General features: G+C 40.1%; 1 protein-coding gene across 2 annotated transcripts in view; it reads left to right on the top strand.

The window, feature by feature from the left end:
* slit1a (slit homolog 1a (Drosophila)) overlaps positions 1–20,276 on the top strand; it is a 108,539-nt gene that overhangs the window by 69,524 nt on the left and 18,739 nt on the right. The window contains exons 9-21 of one of the 2 annotated variants that reach the window (XM_047351648.1): positions 1,899–2,046; positions 6,143–6,214; positions 9,174–9,245; positions 9,331–9,402; positions 9,557–9,700; positions 11,243–11,406; positions 12,304–12,327; positions 16,138–16,282; positions 16,383–16,457; positions 16,542–16,685; positions 16,768–16,911; positions 17,000–17,166; positions 18,804–18,936. In XM_047351648.1, coding sequence (XP_047207604.1) covers positions 1,899–2,046; positions 6,143–6,214; positions 9,174–9,245; positions 9,331–9,402; positions 9,557–9,700; positions 11,243–11,406; positions 12,304–12,327; positions 16,138–16,282; positions 16,383–16,457; positions 16,542–16,685; positions 16,768–16,911; positions 17,000–17,166; positions 18,804–18,936 — 1,504 coding nt within the window. The remainder of the gene's footprint in view (positions 1–1,898; positions 2,047–6,142; positions 6,215–9,173; positions 9,246–9,330; positions 9,403–9,556; positions 9,701–11,242; positions 11,407–12,303; positions 12,328–16,137; positions 16,283–16,382; positions 16,458–16,541; positions 16,686–16,767; positions 16,912–16,999; positions 17,167–18,803; positions 18,937–20,276) is intronic. The other variant, XM_047351649.1, reaches the window with a different exon arrangement.

The following is a 20,276-nucleotide window of genomic DNA, read 5'->3' as shown; positions in this document are numbered from 1 at the left end:
ACCTTTTGCCATCCCAGATCACACAGCCTCAGATCACATGTTCCTGTGTTGATTCACACTCTAGAGATGCTATTTTCTACTTGATGCCTTCGCCTGGAAGTGGTTAGGATTTACCTGATAGGTGATGTCTAATCATAAACTTTGCCTGTTAACTAAGAGATCCAGTGGCTACAATAATACCTTTCATGTTATTCTGTGATGCTTGTATCTGCCTTTGGGCAGTGGAGTTTTGACCTTATTGATTTTTCTTTCACTGACTTTAGCTAAAATTAACCTTTTATCCTCTCTACATCTCTAAATCCTCATTCCTTTACTCTAACCAAGATTCCACAAATGTCCTGAGTGACAGCTCAGGAGCTAATTAAGTATTCATGGTCTGAAACTCAGATTAGTAATGCTGTGTAAATGAGGCCATTTAAAAGTCTGTTTTATTTATTTTATCTGGGTTAGTCTTTTACACTCACATTGATTCAGTGCACTCGCAGCACAAGACGCTGCACCGGCAGTGCAGACAGCAGTTCTTCACCACACCGCTGACATTGCTGTAGCTATTTGAACAGGTATCTGGAGACAGCATGATGAGCTGTGTGCTCTGTATGCAAATTAAAAAGTTGAAGTGTCTTTGAACAAATGGAAGCAAGGAGATGGGGGTGTGAAAAAGCTGAATTTGCAGAACGGCATCAGTTCCTTGAGCAGAACAAGACTCTAGAGAAAAATTTTGAGAAAGGATCAATGGATATTATTGGGAGGCCTTCGCTTGTCACTCCAGCTTCGCATATCTTTGATATGTAACCTAGTTTTTTTCCCCATTGATTTGCTTGGATATTAGCTCTTCACAATGAAGCCAAACACAGCATGTTTGATTTGCTTTTGTCCAAGTCAGGAAATGTAACATGGACAAAAGCAAGTAGTTGAAATATGCATTTTCATATTTGCAATTCAGCTTGAAGGTAAGGTAAGGTAAGTTTATTTATATAGCGCTTTTCAGTAACGAGACACCCAAAGCGCTGGAAAAGCACAAAAAAGTTGAAGACAAGAAAACATGGCAAGCTTAGAAGAAAAAACTTTGGAACTGTTTAATCATCTTTTATAACAATGGATGTCATTCTGTAAATCTGTGTATTATTTCTCCTGTTCAAACATGTTTTGGTCACATACAGGTCCACTTAAAGTTTTATTAGTAAAAATGAGTATGAGTAAAATGGGCTAAAGCACAGTAATATAAAAATATTGACCAGAAATGCACAGTGCCTAAGAGAAATATTCATACTGTAAAATTTCATTTTTTTTTACATTACATCCATGAACCTAACTGTATTTCATTGGGATTTTTTATTTATGATTTTTCTCCCGTAAGGATTTCCTCCCCACCATTCTTTCTTAAAGGCCAGATTTGTGGAGTGCTTGACTAATAGCTGTCATGTCAAGAGATTCATCCATCTAAGCAGTGGAATTGTTAGCACTAGATTTGTTAGGGGTATCACAGACGCATTTTTAAGATTTTAATTTGTTAAAATAATCTAAACCATGTACCCCTTTCCTTCCATGTGATTTCATATCCTATCAGTCTAAACTTGAACTGTCTCCAAACTGAACCAGGCAGATTTCCATTAGTAAAGCAACTTTAATCCTTGGAAAGTGTTCATTAAATCTTCAGATGAACAAAAACTCTTTTGGAATGTATAATGCCAACTCATTTATACATGAGGAAAGAAGGTCTAAAAAGAGGTTAGTTAAGCATTGTGGAGCTTCTATCATGCTGTAGGGTCATCTTTCTTCCTCTTGTACTTCTACAAAAATGTGTTGTCATGTAAGTAATAAAATAACATAAAAAACATTTTCGCGCCATTTAGACTTGCTTCCTTTTAACTTCCTTTTTCTAATTTTTTTCTCTGCAGGGCATCAGGAGTCTTCTAGCCTGCAGCCGTGCAGCACTGGTGGCGGCTCGTGTCCTGCCATGTGCACCTGCAGTAACAACATTGTGGACTGCAGAGGGAAAGGCCTAACTGCTATTCCAGCCAATCTGCCGGACAGCATGTCAGAGATGTGAGCAAAATGTGCATAGTATACTTTGAGCTGGGACTGACTGTAATGTATATCTAAACAATTTTAATATTCCAAACTTTGTGCATTTGGCACCATGTTTGCATTCAACCAAAATTAACTAAAGTATTGAAAATGTACCTCTGGTATTTGGGAATGTTTTGTTTTTCAGCATGTTTCACAGGACAGGAGTCTCATGTGTGGAGAAAGATATTCACTAAGATACCTTAGACGAAGACCACATGCTCTTATCAGCTCAGTATGCTGTGAACTGCATGCAAACCCTTTGCTAACATCCCTCCTTCAGGTTATCAGTCCTCCAACATCTGTCTGGGCATTAATTGTTTACGGCCCACATGCTGTAGTGTAATTCCCAGGAATGCATGACGAAACTTTTCGAATAAGTCATTTTACTCCCTTTATCAGAGATTTCATGCCACTGGCACTGTGGAAGTCTCCCACAACACTATGATTTATGTCCGGTGTGAAAGAGGAAGGTATTCGGACGAATCCAGCCAGCATGTTGCATTTTCTTCTGAGGAGCAGTTTCTAGGTCTCTTCATTCCCCATGAGGGTGTGTTTATAAATACTCAGCTAGTGTGAAAGTCACTGATCCCATGTTCCCCAACAACCCTGACCCATTTCTCCTCCACTTGTGTGCTAAATTTGATCATTTAGAGTAAATGTTCACAGCTCCATTGGTTCCCATCACATTGACAGACCACCTATGCCACGATGGTATATTTAAAGTTGTATAAAGGTATTCACCAAGCCTGCATTTTGACTCCTAGGATCTAAACAAATTAGCATCAGCCATTATGATGTTCCACAAGCCACAAAACATGAAAACCAAAATGCAGTTTTTCCATGTTTTTGGTGTTCTCTAGTGGGATATAACATATAGTTTTGCAAAAGCATTCGTATCCCTTGAACCTTTTGTCATTTTATTCACGTTAAAAGCTCAAACTTTAATGTATTTTATTTTATGTTCCTGGTCAGAGGAGACCACAACTGAAACTTTTTGTCTTCATGCAAAATACTATGTAAAAATATAACTGCATCAACCTGAACACACTATGTTCAACGTGAAAGCTTGTAGTGGATGCATCACACTGAGGTGATGCTTTTCTTCAGCAGGGACAGAGAAGCTGGTCAGAGTTGATGGGAAGCTGGATAGAGCTAAACAAAGGACAATCCTGGATGAAATGTGGCAAAAGGCTACAAAAAACTTGAGAACACTTTCAGACTCTAGATGTACAAAGCTGGTAGATGACAAAATGCAAAGACTTTTATTTGTAAAAACATAAAATGTAAAACTTATTTTAAAAGTTATTTTTCTTCCACTTTTCTTCCACAATTCTATAACTTTAAAGTTTTTGCAAGACACTGTATATTGGTGTTTTCTATGAACACACTGACTAGCGAGCATCATTAATGGGAGATCAGGGAGACAGTTGAAAGATGAGTTTACCATGCATCCATAAATTTTATAGACAGTGGATATTCTCTGGACAGCAGATGAGCACTGACATTTTAAAACTTTCTCTACCCTTTACATGTAATTGGTGCTTAAATCTGCCCTGCATATAAACCTTTCAGTGTCCTGATTTAAATTTTACAAGACAAGCACTCATATCATGAGCATTCTTTCTGTCCTGCCCGTCACAACCATTACCTGAGAGCCCAACTTCCCAGGACGCTTTTTATTTCACTCTTTTTCTCCTCATTTCTCTGTCTTTTCAGCTTTTTTCCCATCTTACCAAATCACTGTGGGCAATTTTTCAGAGCTCTATTCACAGTGAAAATAAATTAAAATGGAAACGTTAGGGTGAGCTTGGGGGTTCGGTTCGGTAACTCAGTGCAGCAGGTTTGATCTGTGCTCGAAGTTCATTATAAAATCAGTTTCAGTTACAGCCTGACAGGTTGCTGCATATCAAGGCTGGCCTAATGCCTTGTTAATGAGCCACTCACAAAATCGTATACACACAACAGACGCGTGCATGCTGCTCTCATTATATATAAATCTGAGAAATCTCAATCTTCCCCCCTACCTCCAACCTAATGAGTGCTGCTTTTATGGCTCTGAGGTTTCGAGTTGCTTTCTTTATTCATTTTCTTGTAAAAAGAGATCTGGTTAGCCTAAACACCACCACAGTAGATTATTATGCATCATAGTCTCTGTTTGCACTGACAAGCCCTGCCATAAAACTTTCCCTCTGCCTTTTATCTTCACTGCTGTGGTCTTGCATTCATTTCTGACTCCTGCACACACTGGTTGAATACCCAGAGGCGTTATGTGTTTCCCTATAATGAAAACCCTGCTCAGATCCTGATGGAAAGGATAAAGTGCATTGATTGGATTGACACAAACACCAACTCACAGGCAGACACACACATGTTCAGGCTGACAAACTGGACAGTAACCATTGATTTTCCTTCTGCAGGTGACTCTGGGAGATTGTTTCTTTTTTTCCTTCACCAAATGGAGAAAGCAGCTTCTTGATTGCTAAGATTAAGTCGCTTGCTTCTATCAATCTGCAAAGAGCAACAATGGGAAAGCTAAAATATTGAGTCAGGGTGTGTGACTCAAATGGTTTCGCTGTTCCCTATGTTAACACACCCAGAATACCATGGCACATAGGGACATGCATACACCAATACGGAAACACGTTTGTGTAGAGTGCTAGACTGGTTTGGACCAGTTAGACAGAAGCCACTAAAGCCACTTGGCCCAGCACTCTGCCGCATGGTGAGGGCAAAGGAACCACAGTGCTGTCACTCCACTCATACTGGGACAGCCTGACAAAAACAGAACGGGGGATCATGTCGACCGCAGGAATCTGTGGTCTAGAGTCGCCGTCATCCAAGGAATGCCAATTGCACTCCCATATCGCAGCATAGGGATGCTCTTTTGAAGAGGGGGAGAGTCCCGATTGAAAAATGTTGGAAGCTCAAAACTGCTAAATGACTGTGGCCAGAGTCTAACAAAACATTTACCTCCCATGAGTAGACATAAACAAAGCAATCTAAGAGGCCTGAGAGGCATGTAGTTAAATCCGAAATGACTAATTAAATCATGTGGAAACATTTCTGTGCCAAGAAGTTAAATACTGAAGAAGTTGGTGGTTAAATTTGGTTCCAACCTTACTGAAGATTTTAGAATATCTCCCATTTTTCTGTGGCGACAAATAGCAGCTTAATGATGTTTAGATGCCTTCGCGGCCATGGGGCCACCGCAGCCCACACAGGCCCATGTGCTCCTGGTCTGCAGCTAGTTCCCCCTGCAAGAAGACGCAGTCCTGGAACAAGCCAGACAGGCCTGCAGCTGGCTTCCTCTGGGCCCTGCTAAGCCACGGTAAGGACAGCTTTAAAAGCTGTGAACTGACCTGCAGATAAACAGTCCTCTGCCTGCTGCAGCGGGGATTTGTTCTGGGGGCTGAGCTGGGTCCTGAGTAGCGGCCCGAAGAAACACATGTATGCCCATATTAATGGGGTTTAGGGGATTCTGTTTCTGCATGACCATCTGACGCTGATTAGTTACCGCTCTGTTCTAGATGGTGTAGAAGTGTATGTTTATCTGTGAATTAATTTTAGGCTTTGACAGTTGTTTTACGGTGAGCTTTGTCATATTATGTTTATGTCAACTTCTCCTGGGCTCACAGGAAGAAAAAAAACCCAAAGAGGTAATATTTTACCTAACTGCAAAAATTTCAGCAGACACTTTGCGAACACCCAGAGGATAACAGTGGCGTTCACATGAACAAGTGAGATCATTATTGATTTCATGAGCTCATACATGCTGGAAACTGTAAATGTTAAATCAAGAAGAAATACGTCTTATTGCTGAATCGCCTTAACACCCTGACTCAAAGCGAGTCTTTTCTCCCTCTATTCCTTTTCCACATCACTTTAGTATTCAGAATGTTTATTGGTTCTGTGGATGTTATGACTCCTATGTGCCTGGACCTATTAAAACTGCAAAATAGATCTCTGATAATATAATCAGCCCAATCACTGAGGGTCAGAGGTGGTTGCTCACCTCTGTTGCCATGGAGAATGCTATTGTTTGGTTAACTAATTGTATCACCTCTCTTCTCAGACGCCTGGAGCAGAACGGGATTAAGTCTGTTCCTCCCGGAGCCTTCTCTCCCTACAAGAAACTGCGCAGGATGTAAGTACAGCAGAACATTCCTCTCGGGGCTAAATAATACAGATGGGAAAATGACTCTGGAGGCAGTAAAAAAAAGCAACAATTGGCAGTCCCCTCATCCCACTTCCAAGGACCATGCACTATTTATTTTGTCTGCGCCTTGAGAACATAGTCCTTTTCTCCAGCTTGGGGTGGCATAGAGAGCTAGTTGCAATCGTACATATGCATAATAGCAGCTCTCATTTTTCATTGCTACCCGCTGGTATTTCCCTGGCTTGCACTGTGTCCAGTCTGCCTGTTCCCAACTGAAAGGATGATGAAGAGACGGAAGGAGAGCTGGAATGAGGGCTGAAACCTCTCACTTTTTCTGGGAGTGAACAGTGACAAGTTGGTGGTTTAGCCAGCTGTCCGGTCACCTTGCCAGCAAACGCCAGCCAGCCAAACCTCTAACACCGCGAGGTCTGACTTACATACCAGCAGGGAGATGGAGGAAGTGGAAGGTCGGGGAGTTTCTCTGCCTTTTCTAAAAAGATTCCTCATCATTTTATAGTTCAACTCCAGGGATAGAGAGAGGATGAGATCAGGTGAATAAAGTCCAAGAGACAGTCAGCAGTGACTCAAATTTTATTGTAGGTACAGGGAAATGTCAAAGTAAAGTTTTCGTGGTTCAAACTGAAATGGGACTATAGTGAATGTTTCAGGGGATAATATTTTAACCAAGCCCTAAGGAAACACACTAAACATTCTTAAGGGTTTATGTTGCAATATTATTCATATTGCTTTAACTTTTTCATGTTTTGTCAGCTTACAACAAGCTTTAATCTAATTTATTGTTTCTGTCTGTGATGGACCACCACAAAGTACTACATAATTCTGAAGTGAAATGAAAAGGATAAATTACCTTTAAATAAATAAATAAATAACTATGCAAACAATTGCTTTCAGTAACTTAATTAGTAAAGACGGCCTTTCTGTATGTAATTTTAATGCAGCTGATATGTGAAGGCCTGAGAGTTTTGTTTGAATATTATTGAAGAAACAGCATCACAAGGTTCAAGGAACACAGCTGACAGGTTAGGGACAAAGTTGTGTACAAGTTTAAAGCAGGGTTAGGTTCTAAACTAATACCCTCAGTTTTGAACATCTCACAGAAAAATGTCTCATCTGAAAAAGGAAAAAAGTATGGCACTACTCTAAACCTACCAAGACATGGCTGTCCACCTAAACTGACAGACCGAAAGAGCAGAGTATTCATGAGTAAGGAAGCCAAGAGGCCCATGAGAACCTTTGAGGACCTGCAGAGATCAACAGCTCAGGTGAGGGAATCTGTTGACACAACAGATTTAGAAACATGACTAGGCAAACATTTCAGTCTGTAGATGTACAAAGCTAGTAGAGTCATATCCAAAAGACTTGCAGTTGTAACTGTAGCAAATCGAGTTTCTGCAAAGCATTGACTCATGAGGGCTGAATACTTTTGTACATCACACTTTTCAGGGCTTTATTTGCAAAAAATGAAGGAAACCATGTACATGTTTCCATTCACTTCATAGTTATGCAATACTTTGTTTTTGGTCTATAATATAAAAGTTTTAATAAAATTTGACATTAAGTTTGTGCTATTTGCAGTTTGTGCGGTTAGATGTCTCAGCATCCAACACACTGCAAAGGGTTGCTGTTTTTATAAAATTCAGCGCCACTTGGGAATGACAAAGAGAGTTTTAAGAAACTGCAAAATAATTGCAATTGAGATCATGTTAGGTTTTTTTTTTTTTACAAAGAATACTTCATTAAAATGTACCAAAAAGGGTTTGAAGTCATAATGTAAACATTTTTTTATACCTAACAAACCCTTAATGAGAGTTTAACAGAAATGGTGGTATCCATCTGTTCTTTCAAACAAACATGACCTGCTACTACTGTTTTACATTGTGTGTATGCATGTCTGTGTTGATTCAGCTGGCTGTGGTCACTTACTGACTGTGTCCAACACCCTCAGTAAAAAGTGCGTAGACAGCACCTGTACATCATGATGAATATGCACACACTGTTGAGTCATTCTCAGTAGAAGGTTTATATATTTAATGAAAAACTGGGAAATTGTTTATATCATAAGAAAAATTATCTTAAAAAATGGGTTCATTCAGGGATTTATGTACATTTTGATTTCTTAATTGCAACCTCAGCTGACCTTCACACCAGTTTAGCCACCCACACACATTTTCTTCCACCTTGCCTCAGATTGAATGACCTATACATGAACCATTCATTTAGACAGGGATGCTAAAGCAGCCCTCACATGCCGACATATACACAAACACTACAGTGTCTGAGTTTACAGACACACGCCGTTGCATGTGTTGGCCCCTAATCTTCGATTTCATTTCCAGGAAACCTCAGCACTTGCAAAAAGACAAATGGCTCCTTATTTAACTGTTACCCCCAAATGGGAAAATATCCCTCCTCCTCACCACATGATGATTTTCCTTCAAAGGTATCAAGTCGACTAGAGTTGAGTCTACATACTCCATTAAGTCTCTTTCTCCATATGTCTTTCCCCCTCTCTGCCCCACTGTTCTTCATTTACTTTGCGTTTACTCACACAGACCGACACACACATCAGCTCGTGGGCACAGAGGCTTAGTGGTTGTCCTGTGGGAAGAGGCCTGTGGATCCTATTAAAATCGGTGATGTTTCTAGGCAGTCTACTGTATCTTACTTTGGATTTCAGCCTTGCATCACATTCTTACACACCGCACTGGAAGATTTGGTTGTTAGGCCACAAATAATGCAAGTAAAGGTTTAAATTGGCTGGAAGGTTTAATTTAGGAGTGGTGCCATAAAAGGCACTGGCACCTATGTTCATCCAGTTTACACTTCAAGATCTGGCAACCTTCCTATGAGGGTAAAGATTGCATCAACTGTTCTTTGGCAAAAAACCTCAGTTCAATGTCTAATACTCTGTTGTTCTTCTACACAGAGACCTGAGCAACAACCAGATCTCAGAGATAGCTCCTGATGCCTTCCAGGGCCTGCGCTCCCTCAACTCCCTGTAAGTGATCCAAAGTTGAGTTGGAGCATAAAAAGCTGCTTGATTGTAGTTTGCTGTGTCTAAAATGCATGCCTTGAATCCTCAGCGTGCTGTATGGAAATAAGATCACCGACCTGCCGGGTCGTGTGTTTGACGGCCTCTACTCTTTGCAACTGCTGTAAGTCGAACTCTTGCACACTTTACTGACACTCTCCAGACACTAAATACCAGGCATGACTTTCAAATAAACTTTGAATTTTTGCAGGTACATTTGGAGATATTTTGACAAGCCACGTCCCTCTGTTTTTCCCCTATTCCTCCTGCTTTTTTAGGCTGCTGAATGCCAATAAGATTCATTGCGTTCGTGCCAATGCCTTCCAGGATCTGCAAAATCTCTCCCTACTATCGCTGTATGATAACAAGATCCAAACTCTCGCCAAGGGCACCTTCACTTCACTTCGAGCTATACAAACCCTGTGAGTCAAACACAAACAGATTTATTCATTCTGACACATGCTCAGCCCTTCACTATAAAACATAAGCCAACACAGGAGGCGTTCACTTACAGGTCTGTGTAATAACATAAGCAGGGTATCATGAAGTGGAAAGTGAAAATTATTTATCTTCTTTGTGAGGACATGGTGAAAGGTGGAAATCAACAACCCCATATATGGTGCCTTGCAACTCCCCTTGAACATTTTTGTTCCTTTTGTCACATTATAACCACAACCCTAAATGTAGTTTATTGGGTTTTTATGTAACAGACCAACAGAAAATGGAGCAACAATTGTGATGAGGAAGGAGAAAAGAAAACCTGGTTTTAAAGTAAAAACCTGAAAAGTGTGATGTGCATTTTTATTCAGCCTCACTGAGTCAATACTTTATAGAACCACCTCTCTGCAGTTACATCTGCAAGTTCAGTCAGAATGGATAGAGAGCACTTGTGAACATCAAACTTGAATGTCAAATTGAAGTCATGTCAATAGATTAATGGTAGTGTTCTTACTGATAACTGTACTGTACTGTCCCATTTTTTCAGAGCGTCCATTAAGTAACACAAAAGCGATTTTGTTTCAAGATCTACACAACAGCTGACAACTTAAAGTTGTAGATGCTAAATTACGTGTTTACACTAGAACTAAATGCATGGGAAACAGGTTCATGCTTCATTTACAAGAGCAGATAAAATATATATATATAAAGCATCTACTTAAAAAAAAAAGCAGGAACATTAGATAGGATCCCTTAAACCATGGCATTCAGAAAAAAAAAGCACACGAGTGAGCTCAACAACATGAAAAGATGTAGAAATCTGTACAAGAAAAAAGTGGATAATCACAGTGTTACATGGTAAAGAAAATCCTCTTTACCTCCCTTTAATAAGAAAAGAACAATACCCAGGAAGTAGACTTTTTCATTATTCAAGTGAATTATTTCAGAATTTGTTTCAGTGTTTCAGAAGAGCAGACATGCATGGTTTATCGCAGGTTGCAATCCATTCATGTTCACAAACCATATATGGTTCACCTGATGAGTTTTTGAGCAGGGTTTTAATACCGAAAGTATAATGAATGTGTCTGATGTCCGCATGTGAAGGAGAAGATATAAAGTAACTGTGACCCAAAGAATGAAATGTTTAGATTGAAACATGTACAAATGTAAACCACACTTCTCAGATTTTTATTTGTAAAAAGTGTTGAAAACCTTGTATCACTCCACCTTACAATTATTCACTACTGTGCATCATTTTATTCCATAGCATGAGATACATTGAAGTTTGTGGTTGTAATGCGACAAAATTTGGAAAATGTTGCTACTTTACCTGTCACTATAATTAGCCTCTTAAAGTGAAATACTAAATTAGTGAAAAAGAAAATGGTGGTCTAAAAATCTCTTTTATTGAGGCCTAATCTAATAATAATTTTGACAGCAATGTTGCTGATTACCCACAAAGCAATGAACCAAATAAATATGTAATTTCTATTTAATCAAGTTTATGTGTATTTATCTTCCTCCAGCCACCTAGCACAGAACCCTTTTATTTGTGACTGTAATCTGAAGTGGCTGGCAGACTACCTGCGCTCCAACCCGATCGAGACCAGCGGCGCCCGCTGCGCCAGCCCACGCCGCCTCGCGAACAAACGTATTGGACAAATCAAGAGCAAGAAGTTCCGCTGCTCCGGTAGGCTTGTGGCTCTGCGTTTCCAAACTATCCTCTGTCTGTGCTTGTGGGGTTTTCCACACTCCCAAATGGGCTTTGTTGTTTTGTTCCACTACAGCAATTAGAATCTCTCTGTTGTTTCCTTCTGTAATTTAGGTATTTAATTAGGGATCATGGCTTGTAAAATGGTTTATTAGAGCTACCAAGGTCTGTGCTGGTACTCCTCAATCAGTCCCCTCCTCCAGACTGACTTTATGCTGAAAAGAGTGGGATTATTTATATTCACTGCTCCTTTATATCCAGAATAAGGGTTTAGTTTTACATGCAGACCTCAGAGAGCTGAGATCCATGCAAGGGTAGTTAAGGTGCTAAAGTTTCTTTTCCTCCCCATCATCCACAATTTTCTGTTTAGTATCAGGTTCTCATTACTTGTTCACTGCTTTCTTGTCACCAGGCTCAGGCTTCCTTCATTTTCCTTCCATCTTCTTGACTTCCCCCACCTTGTGTGCACCATTGTGTTTATGCACTGTACTGTGCTGTCTGGCACCATGCACCACTGAGGTTTAACACATCTTCATAGCCTTGTTTGTTTAGCTAGACCTGAAAAAAAGGATTTCATGTTTTGCTTGAGATTACCAGCTCTTTTGACAGTGTCCTGTCTTACATGTGCCTTTCTTTCTCTCTGTCTCCATTTTCCTTCATTTCTCCCTTCCTTAGCAACAGCAAAATATTTACCACCATTGTACTTCGTCACTAGTTTCTCCATATTGCCATGAACAGAGACAGTCTCTGGCTTCTCTGTTTGATCATGTGCCGTCATATATAGGATCTATATATGACTGTTTTGATGCATAGCAGCGCTATGCACAGCTGATCAACCTCACTGACACCCGTCCCTCTGTTTTTCCTCCATCACAGCCAAAGAGCAGTACGTCATCCCAGGTGAGTGGCTTGTATATTTTCACACCTATCATTATCATTACCTGTGTAATCTTTGGTCGTGTAGACATGTAGTGACATTCTTTTTTTCCATTGCTGTTCATTTTCATGAAACTCATTGAAGTTTGTCTATTACAGCTTGTATTAATTTGCAATAATTCTTTTAGCACTTGAACTGCCAGAACCTTAACAATGACAAGGGGAATATTTAAAGAGGTGGCATTCTGTTGGGCTGCAACAGTAACATTTCTTCAGGCTCATGTTTTTGAACCATGCTTTGTAAATGTACTCATACCCCTTAAAACTTTTTCACTTGAAAGTTAACAAGAAACATTAGTGTATTTTATTGGGATTTTATGTAATAGACCAAGTGCTGCAAAGCTGTAAAGTGGAAGGAAAATCCTTCAAGTTTTTTAGCCTTTTTTACAAATAAAAATCTGAAGTGTTACATTCATGTGTATTCAACCCTTTTAAATCTGATGTCCCTAAATAAAATGCAGCTCAACCAGTCACTTTTAAAAGACACATAACAAGTAAATGCAGTTGAAACTGTATATTTACATGCATTGTCAAAAATAAATCTTTTCTTCTCAGCCTGACATAAATCAGACTATAGTTTTGTTTTAGTTTAGGATTATTAATTTTTTGTCTAGACATCAAATGATTCAGGAAAGAGACGGGTTCTGTGTCCTAGAAACAAACATGTTTTGGTCCCAGAATCGTTTTAAGAGACCTTGTGAAGATGCCGGCTGAAACTTGTGAGAACGTGTCATTATCCACAGTTGAATAAATCCTGAGAGGCCACTCAGTGAGGAAGAAGCCATTAAACCAAAAGCAATATAAAAAAGAGATTACAGTTTTTAAATGCACCTGGCAACAGAGATCTTAATTTTCGGGGATTAAACTAAAACTGAAGTGTTCTACAGCATCATGTTGTAAAGGTGTTTTGCAACATGAGGGCCTGGTGCATTTCACAAAATATATGGCTTCATTATGTGGAAATATTAAAGGAAGATCTCAAAAATTTAGCCAGGAAGTTAAAGCTTGGACATCTTCCAAATGGACAATGTCCCTATGCATACCACCAAATTAGCTATTTGGTGGTTTAAGGACAAAAACCTCAATGTCTTGGAGTGTCTATTATAAAGCCCTGATTTCAGTCCCATAAAAAGTTTGCAGCCGGAGCTAAAAAGAGTTTGAGAAAGTTGGACTACAAACTGGATTTGGTTTTACCAGTCTCATCAGGGGTAACGGGAATGTTTAGACTGATTTTATTTCATAATGTTAAGCGTGTCTTTTTTTTTTATTGTTTAAGTAAATATCTTGTTTCAACTATGCATCCTCCCAGCTATGGTTCATATAAGCGAGCACATATGTTTCATTTTGGCTCTATTTTCCTAATAGTCTCAGCAGCTTGGGTCAAAAGGAAGTGTTCCTTTGCTTTGGCTTTTGGACAGACATTTGGTCACCAATTGGGGAACAGACAGAGAGAGAGGGAGCGGAAAAAAGAGAGGAAGGAAAGCGTGTCCTCTCTATCAGCAAAGCTAAAGAAAATAAAGCCCACCAGAGGACCCAGATTCCTATCAGGGGATGTTTCCGGATTCCTTAACAAGAGCACTTCCAAGAAAATAACTTTAAGGAGCAGTGATGTGTGTCTAATCTGTGTTTGTGCGAGTTAATCGTGCTGTGCATGCTTGTGTGAATTATTGTCAATGCAAGTACATCTCTCTGTATGTAAATCAATGTGCCTTTGTTTGCAAAGTTAAGACAAACCTCTGAGCTGATTTAAGGAACAAATGGGAGTACTATGAAAAGCCCTGCAGAGATCAAAGTGGAGTGCGATTAATGAGAATTTCACCCTCCATCAATGATAACAAAAGCCCCTACCATTCACACACTCTTGGGCTAAACACAGTCTGTGACTGCTGAACACATTGCTAATAAGCAACCAGGCTGCGGGGAATTAAAAGAACTTCGCCTTCTCCGGTGTTGAGTCATTTTGTGTCTCTGACCAGGGAAAAACCTCATCCCACTGCTCTATGCCTTCTGCACTTTCGTGTAAATCTGCTGACAGTAAAAGTGTCGCCGCCACGCACTGTGACGATGACGATGACTCAGACTCACGAAATCTCCCCTGGCTCCTCCACATCCTCAAGATCAAAGGCCTTTCCTTGCACTTTCATTGCTTCCTCTGGAGCAGGAAATGCTTTTTCCTGTTGTCTTTCTGAACAAAAGACAGTTCTTTAATGACCAGTATTGCTGCATCTGTCTGCACCCTCGACTGAGCCACTCCGCAAAGTGACACTGCTTTGGAAAAAATCTTTTGAAGGGAAGATGTGAAATGTGTTTTCCTGAAGTCAGTTCTGTCTCTCAATTGGATTAATGAGGGTTTAGGATTAGGCTGTGGTTTGTATTCCTGCATCTTTTATTTGGATAGATTTTTTTGTTGATACTCAACCATATTATTTTGTTGTGGTTATTTAAGATTTTCCAGTCCATGAATGTGGTTTGTGCTCCCCACTGTGTCCCACTGATGTCATTTTCAAACTCTTGCATATTTCTGCACCGCTGCAGAACAGAATGGCACACCAAGCAATGTACCAACAGAAATTCCTGGGCTGTACCCTCTAAATGGAGAATTTGCAGTGAGACACAATGCAGAGTTGCAGGGACATAGGCACATTGTTCTAAGTAACTCCCAGTGCTGATCCATTATTAAGAACCCATGATGTAACTGGCAGCACACTTTTTGGCACGTAACATCTATTCATAGACAGAGGAGGTTCAGCAAAGCATCGCACACTCCCTTTGCGGCTTCGTTCTTGCTCTTTCTCTATAAAGTTTCTTTAACACTCCACACTTTTTATTTCTCTCGCATTTATTCCATCTTTCATTCATTTATGCCTTCCTTTAAGTATATACCCTGCGCTTTTTTAACTCTTATCACTCATTTTCTTCATACCTTTCCCCCAACATTCCATCCTTTTGAGCACTCTGCCTCACTGAATCTAAGCACCCAGATCTAATTTATTTTCAGCCCACTGCTCCCACTATATTTCCTCCCTGGCATAACTCTCTTTCCTCAGGTTTACTGTCCCCATCCTATAGAAGAAGACATACTGCTGGTTTCTGGTTTTCAGGAGCCCCCATCCTAGGTCACAACAGGACAGTGTACATTGGGAGTGAGGATGTGACCAAGCGTTTAATGGGAAAGAAAGGCACATATGTTTATATAAGGGTTATTATGGTGTATACTCACCAGCCAGTTTGTTAGGTACAGCTTGCTAAACCAGGTTTTACTGCCCTGCCTAATTATTTGGTGATATAGTTTCTTGTGGTCATAAAGGTAGGAACATGGTCAGCAACAAAATTCAACTTAGCCGTGGCCTTTAAAAGATGCTCAGTTTGTAGTAAGGGGCCCGAAGTGTGCCAAGAAAATACCTCCCACACCACTATACCACCACCACCTTGAACCCTTGATGTAAGTCAGGATGTATCCATGCTTTCATGTTGTTAATTTCCTATTTGGACCCCATAATCTGAATGTCTTTGATAAAAATCGAGACTTATTGGACCATGCATCACTTTTCCAGTGTGTTATTGTCTTGATTGCATCAAAGCTTGGCGTGTCTTGTGTTTAGAGTTGGTATTCTGCAGGAGGAACTGGTTACATACCCAGTAGATTAGCTGGTCAGGAACCTGAATGCATTGAATTTCTGCAATGTGATTGGCTGATTCGCCATTTGTTTGAACAAGGGTACCAAGTGAATAATCCAGTGACTGTAAGTGTATTTTTCCTTTTTCTTTCTTTAGGTACAGAAGACACCCGTCTCAATAATGCCTGCAACACTGATCCTGTGTGTCCTCCTAAGTGTCGCTGTGAGTCTAACGTAGTTGACTGCTCCAACCTGAAACTCACCAAGATCCCTGAGCACATCCCTGCATCTACAGCTGAACTGTAAGGAGTCATTTTACACTGCTAGCATGAAATAATAAAAAAAAAAAGAACGGTTTGTCTAATGTTGACTTTTTAAACGCCTGTGTCTCATCCTCTTTAGCCGCCTTAACAATAATGAGATAACCACTCTTGAGGCAACAGGAGTTTTTAAGACACTTTCCCAATTGAAGAAAATGTAAGTAAAACTGTTTAACACAACCTCAGCCTTATCCTCTAAACAGTACATGTCATTGTAATACAGACTTTTTTTTAACCACAGTAACCTGAGTAACAACAAAATCACAGAGATTGAGGATGGGGCTTTTGAAGGTGCATCCTCCGTCATTGAGCTTCACCTCACAGCCAATCAAATTGACTCAGTTCGTAGTGGGATGTTCCGAGGCCTCGAGGGACTGCGCATGCTGTGAGTGATGCCCAATCATGTAAAATTTAATGCTCTGAAATCCATGAAAACAGTTCATATTTTTAAGCTTTTGTATTTGCAGAATGTTGAGGAACAACAAAATCAGCTGTGTCCACAACGACAGTTTCACGGGGCTTCACAACGTCCGTTTGCTGTCTCTGTACGACAACCATCTGACCACCATTACTCCTGGAGCCTTTGACACACTGCAGACCCTTTCTACTCTGTAAGACTCTTTGACATGCACACTGTTGTTCTGTCATTTCTGATTTTATTGTTTATTCTAAAACCTATTCACTCAATAATTCCTTCAGAAACCTCTTGGCCAACTCCTTCAACTGTGACTGTCGGTTAGCGTGGCTCGGTGATTGGCTGAGAAGCAGAAAGATTGTGACAGGTAACCCTCGCTGCCAGCGTCCGGCTTTCCTAAAGGAGATCCCCCTACAGGATGTAGCACTGCCTGATTTTCGCTGTGAGGAGGGTAAGTGCCATGCTTTGAGTTGACTTCTTTTCTGTAAGTCATTATTAAAACTGCAAAAGCATCTTCTATTTTCTAAATGGAGTTATTTTTCTTCTTGAAAGGAAATATGAGTTGCCAATATCGTAGCTATCCTTCACTATGTGTGTAACTAAGTTTTTGGTTTGACTTAAAGATTTTAACATCGCTCTCCTTTACACAATGCATTCTGAACAAGACCTGCCGAAAGTGTCTGAGATCATCCTGAATAATGGCGGCTATTGTGCGACTCTTTTGTTTGCAGAATAGATTGCTATTCACCAGTTCCTAAGCTGCTGGTCGATGCAGGGCTGAGTGTAGTTATAGTATTGAGCTGTTTGTCTTATTGACGAGTTAGCCTAATTGCACCTGAATTATTGTTAGGAATGTCGTTGGGCCTTGGGCAGCTTCCATTCTTTGCTCCTGCTGGTCAATTTCACGTTAGGGAGCCCTCCATCATCTGTTCTGTTTTACCTTTCTATTTTTCACTTTCTTTTATAGCTTTACCAGATTGGACTGTAATATATTTGCTCTGTCGGGGCTTTTCAGTTACAATGTCATCCACTTTAATGGTTTCCCTGGTAAAAATCTGTGAAAAGGCTCAAGATTAAGTCATCTTTTATTGCAGAAGCATAATGGCACACGGAAAAGTGGTGTAAAATACTACATTTATTTTGAGAACAATGATGTTTTGTTAGTAACATAAGTTACATAAGTTAACAAAATACCTGACGACCCAATTATTTCCTCTTGTTAATACTTTGTGCAAGCACCTTTTGTATAAACTTTTCATAAGGCTGGGGCATGTAGATTTTTGACCATTTCTCTTTAGATCATACATAGTCCTGGGTCCCCACAAATGCTCTTGCCTATTCAATTCATCCATATGTTTTCTATAGGATTAGGTCTGAAGACTGAGTTAACCATGAAAGAAGGTCAATTTTGTGTCTGAGAAACTATGTCTTTATTGATATGGCCATACGTTTAGCTTTATGGCAGAGTCTACCAGATTTTTCTTTAAAATGTCCAGGTATTCGTATTGCAATATACTTTCACCCTGTTCCCAGGGCATTGGAAGACAAACAGGCCCACAGCATGATAGATAATCCACCATACTTAACAGGGGTCATGAGGTGATCTTCCACCTATTCATCCTTTGTGTTATGCCTCTCAAACCAGGTGTGTTTATTGCCAAAAAAAAAAAATCTTAGTTTCATCCGACCAATGCACATGCTTCCAATTTCACAAAACTCCAAAATATACTTTTGGATGGATGACCCCATAATAGTGAGCTTTGGAGATATTTTACCTGCCTTACTAAATTGTGTTTCCCATCTGAATAGTTTTCTAGATGTTGTGAGATTATTCTACTGCAATACTTTTTTTACACATCTTATATAAAGATGCAAAATGTGACTGCAGATGTAAGCAAATATTCGAGCCTACTCTAATAAGAGTCTGATATTTTGTTATAGAAAATAGTTGAGTGGGTAAAAATAATCTAATGGTCGATATCCTAATTAAGACTGATATATTGCTTTAACTGAAGTGCATATTTTATGGGGACCCCTTCCCTCCTGATCACTTTGACCCCCTTCCTCCCAACATCATGTCTTCACCAGGGCAAGAGGAGTCAAGTTGTGTTCCTCGACCCCAGTGTCCCAGCGAGTGTACTTGCCTGGAGACTGTGGTGCGCTGCAGCAACAAGCATCTCCACACACTACCTAAAGGCATCCCCAGGAATGTGACTGAAATGTAAGTTTCTTGGCATTGATTCCTCTGTATCGCTTTGACTTCAGATCTTCTTCTTCTATTGATTTTGTCAGAATCTGAGGGAGATCATGTGAAAAACAGTAACAAGAATCTTTGCGACAAGTGAAAGGTGACAAAATATCTCATCACTTGAAGGAGAGGAAAGAGTCAATAAACCTTGCAGTTATTCTCCCAGACATTCTTTGTCTTCTTCTGTGTTCCTTGCTGCCCTCAGGGCACTGATGTCACTCTCACACACAGAGCCAAAGATATAAGAGAGAGAGAGTGTGTGTGTGTTTGTGTGTGTGTGTGTGCATATTTGTGATAGGGCCAAAAGCTTGTCCACTGGTGCAAAGGGGAGCAACAGGACATTTTAATGAGCAGTTTTCAATGGAAAGGGGAGGGAATGGAACGGGTCTGGAACTTTCCTATACTGCCTCGTTTGGTTCTGGTGATGCACACACACGCTGAGCACCTCTTAAGGCCTGTCATTGTCCCAGCAGGTGTGACCAGGTGTACCCTTCTGTTCTGGGCTTTCATCTAGTCATCTGGAGAGTTTGCTACTCCATCATTATCCCAAGTATCCTCTGCACTATCATTACCTCTGAACCCAAAGGCCTGCTAACTAACCAGCCCCCATCTACCCTAGCCGCTGCCCTTCCCAACTTCTGTGCTATCAACAACAATAGCAGGAGCCTGGAGTTCTGCTCAGTGGGGGCTGCCCTAAAATGAGCCATTTATCAACATGACAGTCTACGTGTAGGACTTTGTGTTAGCAGTCAGAGGCCTGATTGCCTTCCTGCAGGCATAATATTGACTTTTTGGCCTAAACTGTTATCACATGGACCAGTCTTTGTATTGAAGTCACTTTAATAAATGCTGGGATTCAGTGACATATCAGTTTACTTTCCCAGTTTATAATTTAAGAAATACAACCCCTATATTAAAACTGGGAAAGCTCACACAAAGTGCACACAAAGTGCAATATTCTGCTTCTTCTTGTCCAACATGGAATTAAATAACTACACTTATGAAAGGGATATCCTTGTGTGAACAGGGATACATATTCCAAAATAAACAATTGCCCTGCATCAGATAGATTAGCCAAACCAGTACATATACACAAGTAAAATTTTGTTTGGCAGAAATAATTTCACACCTGTAAACATGCTGCCCCCCATGATTTATTTGATACAAATAAGAATGTTTACAGAGTGATACACATAATACATCATGAAGATTGCACATAATACTAGTTTTTCTTCATGGCAAATATGACTTTACTTGCAATCATCTGTCCACTATTGCTTCATGCTAGTTCAGTAGGGGGGATTGCTGCACTG

Source organism: Girardinichthys multiradiatus, chromosome 22 (genome assembly GCF_021462225.1).
Source record: "Girardinichthys multiradiatus isolate DD_20200921_A chromosome 22, DD_fGirMul_XY1, whole genome shotgun sequence".
In the NCBI taxonomy this organism is placed as follows: Eukaryota; Metazoa; Chordata; class Actinopteri; order Cyprinodontiformes; family Goodeidae; genus Girardinichthys; species Girardinichthys multiradiatus.
The sequence above is the reverse complement of the archived record's forward strand: the minus strand, read 5'-3'. Positions and strand labels throughout refer to the sequence as shown.